General features: G+C 40.6%; 1 protein-coding gene across 1 annotated transcript in view; it reads right to left on the reverse strand.

Moving 5' to 3' along the window:
- Positions 1-78: 78 nt before the first annotated feature.
- mmd2a (monocyte to macrophage differentiation-associated 2a) overlaps positions 79-6,732 on the reverse strand; it is an 8,070-nt gene continuing 1,416 nt past the window's right edge. The window contains exons 2-7 of the mRNA XM_035655370.1: positions 4,755-4,836; positions 3,642-3,802; positions 2,733-2,807; positions 2,528-2,629; positions 2,289-2,358; positions 79-1,633 (exon numbers count right to left, since the gene is read on the reverse strand). Coding sequence (XP_035511263.1) covers positions 1,433-1,633; positions 2,289-2,358; positions 2,528-2,629; positions 2,733-2,807; positions 3,642-3,802; positions 4,755-4,836 — 691 coding nt within the window. The 3' untranslated portion in view covers positions 79-1,432. The remainder of the gene's footprint in view (positions 1,634-2,288; positions 2,359-2,527; positions 2,630-2,732; positions 2,808-3,641; positions 3,803-4,754; positions 4,837-6,732) is intronic.

Below are 6,732 nucleotides of genomic sequence, written 5' to 3' on the forward strand. Positions count from 1 at the left end.
AAGCATTTTTGGCATCCACAAAATGCAGTATACTGTAATATAGTGTCTCTTCTTTAATACAGTGAAAACATTTTTTTACAAAATACATCTTTTTTTTTTTTAAAGAAAGAAATGCTTACTTCCTGAGTAAGTGCTCTGTTGCCAACAGAAACAGTTGAACTACTAAAGGTTAGAGAAAACCTGATCTAAACAGTGTTTAAAGAAGTATAAAAATGTGCACATATAATCTACATGTATAACATGCCTGTCTGTTAATTCTGTCATATTCAGAAACTTTTAGGAAATTCTACATTTTATTCATCCCTGTTGCTGATAGAAAAGTGCTCAAGGTTGAGAGTGCATCACTTAAACAAAACAACTGGCAGTCATAGTCGTCTAAACAAGATAATCAATGCAAATAGCCTTGACATTGTTTGAGAATTTAACATTTGACCCAGAATACAGTTAGTATGACATCAGCTCTACGATTAGACTTTTAATCATTTGAATCACATTGCAGTAAAATCATTAGAGATTATTTTGAGGCTGATTAATGACAAATACAAATCACAGTGAGTGTCTGTTAATTTGTGTCAGTGTGTCACCCAGCTATTATATAGTGACCTTAAGTCTGTCTGCAAATTGCTTAACACAGTCAAATGTCAACCTATGGTGAGTATGTTTGTTTATGAAATCAGGGGCAGCGTCTTCACAGAATTTGGACTTTCCAAACATGACATGTCGTGACAATATTTTCATGTTTTGCTGCTGTGCAAAAATGGCTAAAACCAAAATAAAAATAGAGTAATTTGTGACACTGAGTTCCACTATTTAAAAGTGGGGGTTAGCACCAATATATAATTCCTGTGTGGTTACTTTTGGCACATCACTTATGGTTGAATATGGAAAGGGTGGAGTTTACTAGCTGACTGTATATCGTCTGTTCAGTTACAGAGATTAAAGTTCTCCGTTTCCATTTTTTGTGCTAGGCTAACCAGCTGCTAGCCACATATGTCAATCTTCTCATCTAACTCTCGACAAGAAAGTTAATAAGCATAGTTTCCAAAATGTTTAACTACTCCTTTAAATGAATATTGGCAATCTATACTACCTGGCACGTTGTATGTAGCCCTGTTTGTGCAAACACCTCCCATGTGTTGATGAACACAAATTGAGATTCATACCCAGGGCTGTTACTCAGTTGAATTTCATCATATAGCATGTTGAAATAATTTTTAGTTGAACAGTTTGGTCCCATGGTTTTGGCCCCACCTTTGGAGAATTTCATCTGATCTGTCGCAGTCAATACTGACAGTCAGATCATCTCAGCACCATCTCTCCGTGTGGCGCCTCATGAGTCAGGTCAGTTGTAGTCAAAACACAGTGGTCTTGTGACTAAAATACACTTTCCTCAGACATGTGGTGTGAAATCACGTCATCTTAGGTGGCCTAGTCACCTTGATGTGTGCAGCAGTGGCCCTGGTAAATACAGGTACCTCCAGATGGCATAATAATGAATGCATGCTCCCGCTGCAACAAAGAGATGCCAGATGGCGTGGGCAAAAGGGACGAGGCCATCGCTCTTAAAGAAGACCACGCCCACAACATAGAAGACGCCTCCCAGTGCCAGTTCACGGACACCTGCACGATCCACCTGGAACATTTAAAAACAAATATAAGAGTATAAGAGTCAGCAGAGTAAAGGATATACAGCTTAAATAAAAGTGCTTGAGCCTTAACAGTAAAAGAAAAAAGACAAGGTACAAATAATAATTACAATAGGGCCTTCGCATGGTCAGTGCTGGGTCCCTAATAATCAATCTAATATAATCAATAGGCTTCCAACGACATCGATTGGACCTCTAATAAATAGTCTATTCAAATATAATATATGGTTTTTGCAAACCATTTTCCAAAGCATACAGCCCAACATTTCTGATCCAACAGCCACAGACACGGTAGAAAAGAGAGATTACTACAGCATTATTGTTTTTTTCATGAGATTTGTAGATGATAAATCTATAGATGACCTCATATTTTCACAAGGAAGACTAAGAGTCTACATGCTAGCTGCAAGAAAGTTTCAAGTCACTCTAAAAACATAAAATAGTTGGCAGTTACGTTACAGTGACTAGATGTGGTTTGTAGGTAATGGGTTAAAACAAACAAAAGCACCGGTTTGTTTCTTTAAATACTGACAGTGTCTGATTCACACACAATAGCAGGAAGCCTACTGCAGCGGAAGAGGGGCTTTTTGTTTCTCAGAAGCAGAGAAAGACAACGCTTATACCTTTGTGGTTTGTTCTTACCATAGACAGGATGACCAGAGCAGGAACAACCCCCATGGCCACATATCCAAACAGCTCCACCAGCTTGTACCTGCAGGCAGAAAACTGGGACGTGAAACGATAATACCTCAAATTTTCTATGTAATTGTTTCTGCTTCAAACAGCGGTCCAGTGTTTGCTGTAAACACCTGAGGACGGAAGTTTGATTTCAGGTTAATTGTGTCAAACCAGGACACAGACACAAAGGAAGACCGTGTTACCTTTCGTGGAAAAAGAAGACATACATGGATCCTACACAGGCCATGACCCATATCAGCCAGCGCATGTGGCACGACCAGGGTCCCAGCTCCCTCAGCATCAACCTGAGGAAACACATCAGTACGTTCACTATTGGAGAGATTGGTCAACCAGCTATATTATCCACCAGACTGCATATATTCTGTAGACTGCAATCACGTGACCCACCAGGGAGAGTAGGAGGCAGCTATGAAGAAGTAGATGGCCATTCTGTCACACATGTGGAAACGCTGCTCCACCTTTCTACACAGAGACAAAAAAGGAGAGATGAGAGCTCATTTCTATAAATAAGTCATTACCTGTTGATAATCATCATCTCTAAAGGAGCCCAGTCTGCTGTGTCAAAAAAAATTTAATTACCAAGGTACTGTAATAGGTACTGATGTTTGTTTCAGCAGATTGTAAAGTCTCACACGTTCTGAAGGAAAATTTGATTGTTGTGAAAACACACACACACACACACACACTGACTCTGTCCTTCAACATATAAAACAGTGCTTGTTGTGTCTTTTTGGACTATGGTGTCTGAAAGGCCAGACAAGTTGGAGCTGGGGACTTGGAATCTATTCACCAAATTTGTTAAATACTTTAATAAAATAATTAATAAAAATTAATTCAGTCCTGGGTGATGTTCTCCATCTGCTGTTTTCAGGGGAACTCATGTCTTATTAAGAGGAGCCAAGCGCCCCCTGGCTCCCCTGTAGTTTGCACCCTGATAATACACTGATAACATGTTAGTCCGGATTAATTCAACCACATTTAAAGAACATCTGCCCTATATACTTTTCATGGTTAGAGATTGTGTGTTTTGACAGGAAAGTGGTTCAAACTTTAAAGAGTTTGTTTGAATGTGAGAGTGTGAGTGAGTTTTTTGAGGGTGTGAGTTGAAGATGATGTGATTACCTCGCCACATCTGTTGTTTGGTCTCTGGCCTTCTGGCTCTGTCATAATTAACAAACTGTATGCTTGAGTGTGATGTAAATGTCTACCGGAGCAGCACATAAACACACACACACACATCTGCCAAATCCCTACCAGCGTTTTCTGCTACACACACACACACACACACACACACACCGGAGGTGGCTGATTTTCCAGGCAGCAGTGTGGAAGAGTGTTGAGGTGACAAACAGGCCGGTGAGACCGCTGCCATAGAGCCAGGCAGCCACACGATGCCATTGGTCCACAGACAGGAAGTAGAGCACAGACCCGCCCACCAGACTGGGAAGAATCCACAACTAGAAAAGATCAGAAATACACAAAAATGTACTTTCACATAATTTTCTCTTGATACAAACACTACATTTTACTTTGTAAATTAGACTTTTCTGAAGAACTTTCAGATTTCTGTTCAGACCAAATGCATTAATCTATGTAAAATAAACTTTAAAATGTAATAACTGTAAACACTCTGAATGTAACGAGGTACTAAAGTTAGTAGATTTTAATTACCAGCCTCTTCTGGGAAAATGTGTGTTTGTATTATATGTCTCCCTAGTTTCCTGTTAACATTCCTCTAGTTTGGGAAACTTCAATAAGAATCCACCTACCAAACTAAAGCTCACTAATGAACATAATTTAAGTTTAATCCATAGTAGCAGGTGGATTTTGTAGCCTTTGGACAGAGTCAGTCTTATGCTAAGCTAAGCTAACTGTGTGCTGGCTGTAGCTTAATATTTAGCGCACAGACATCTAACGCTTGGCAAAAAAGCAAATGAGTGTTTTTCCCAAAAGGTTGAAATGGTTCCTTTAATTAACAGGAAGTGATGTTTAGCTGGCAGAGTGAATGAATGGACGAGTATCAGGGAGAGATTTCACTCAGCCCATTTGAGGCATTACAGTCATTACTGCCATATTTCCTCTCTGTTTTCTTTTAATCTCTCACTTTCTGTTTCATTCACTGTTGGTCTTGCTCTCTCGGAGGCGGAAGCACGCAGGGATTACAGCAGATTAGAGAAAGCTACAGGCTGAATCACAGATTATAACCTACTGCCTCAATGGCACGGCCAAAAATCCTCCCCATTCCTCACAATCCTTCCCATCTACTCAGAGGCTTCTCTGAACTGACAAACTCACTAAACACAGAAAGCACGGCGATAGAGAGAGTCAACAAAAGAAAGAAAGAAAAAAGATATCTGTTACTGAAAGTGTGTGTGTGTGTGTGTTTCTGTCTGCATTTGTTTGGCTCACCCCATGTGTGGCACAGTTTGCAGCATGTTCATAATCAGTGGGCTGGTATCTCTTACTGGCTGGCACCCTGTGGTTCATGAACCTGAGAGAGAGAGGTGAGGTGAGGTGAGGTGAGGGGGGAGGAGACAGAGTGAGACGGATGGAGAGACAGAGAGAGAAAGGAAGGGGGGGGGGCAGAAAGGGGTGTGTTCAGGTAATGAATGTAGATCTGGAGCCAAAACAAGGTGCTGCTTTATTAGTTAATAAGTTACAGTGTGCTGAACCCACGAAGGCCAGTGTGTGTGTATGTGCGTGCGTGATGGTCATTCTTGGCGGATTTACAGGTCTCTAATCCACATCACGTTTTTAGTGTGCCTCATCGTTACTGGGGCAACTGTCTGCGTTGCTATGGTCACCAGTGATGTCACTGTCTGTACTACAACAACAGGATACCGCTGACCATTAACCATTAACGACATTTGCATTATTTCTTGTCTTGTTGCGCTACATATAGTGCTACTGAGGAAGTGTGTGTGTGTGCGTGTGTGTGTGTGTGTGTGTGCGTGTGCGTGTGTGTCGTGTTGTGCAGGCTCTTTAATCAGCAGTAAATCTCTCAATCCCAGTTTACAGGGAAAAAACACATCTGGAGATGTTACGAAACCACATTTTTTACGTCAAGATGCACACACACACAAATACTCACACATACACACACACACACACACACAAACACATGCACATACCCACATCCACGCAAACACTAATTTTAATGTGGTTTCTCGTGCAGGGGCCACAGGTGTGCCTGTGTCAGTCAGCTGTGTTATTTGATTACACATTTAGGCCGACGGCTCATCATCACACACCGGCGGCGTCACGCCTCATTCCCAACACGCACACACACCCCCACACACACACACATACATATCCCATAGCTGCTTGTTGTAACGACCTATTAATTCTGCACAGTGAAGAGAGCAATCAGAAGAAAGTGAATTGGAATAAGCAAACAAAAGGATGTACGATTTGTCACAACCCTCACCTAAAAGTCTATAAAACACCAGATTACCAAAACACTCCTGTTAATGTAACAGGAAAAAGTCTTACATAACACAATAACCTGACATCTGGCAACAAAAAACTGTCATTTTCAGGGTCTAAACCTTTCAAACTGCAGCAATGTTAGTTAAAAAACCATATTAATCCTTTGTAAGTATTTAGAAACAAGAATATTGGCTGAGATCACACTTGTATCTGCAGTTAGTAGTTGAAATGTTACTTTATTTTATGTGTGTGTGTGTGTGTGTGTGTGTGTTTGTGCAAGCGCCACCAGAACCCTCATAACAAGAATGTCGGTGTGTTTTCCTGCTGTAGGTCTGGTTGGTCTAATGCACTAAACACATCTGTCTTTCACACACACCCTCCACAAACACACACTTTTTTCCGTATCTCTTTTCTTGCTCACTAACACTAACACTGCGGAATAGCAGTCATTACTTCAGTTTACTCTTTTTCTCTGCTTTTAATAGACTTTTCTAGACTTCCTATCACTTGATTATCACAACATAACCCCCTTTATTAAAGTTATTATCACATGTGCACGATTAATGCAAACAACAGTGGACTGTGTCTCCATTGAGCTCATGCCACATACTCTATCTTTGTCAAAGTGTAATCCACAGAAAGAAAACATTTAGTGAAGGCCGTGCCAAGTGCACAACAAGAGAACTGTGTTTTTCTGAGCACCGTTGTGGTATTGTAGGGCTATCAATGGACCTGAATGTGGAACTCTGATGTACTCTAATCGGTTATGACAGAACTGTGTGTGTGTGTGTAATGAACTGAAAGAGATTCACAGGCTCTTATCAGAGAGAGCATTGTTGTCCTCATCAGCACACTATTCTTTCTCGTTTCTCTCTTTCTGCTATTCAGATTCTGTTTGTTCACACTTGCTTTTTCTTTTATGTGTTACATCGTTTGATATATGTTTGTGTGTGTGTGT

Source organism: Morone saxatilis, unplaced genomic scaffold, assembly GCF_004916995.1.
Source record: "Morone saxatilis isolate NCDOM2014 unplaced genomic scaffold, NCSU_SB_2.0 Contig14, whole genome shotgun sequence".
NCBI classification, from domain to species: Eukaryota; Metazoa; Chordata; class Actinopteri; family Moronidae; genus Morone; species Morone saxatilis.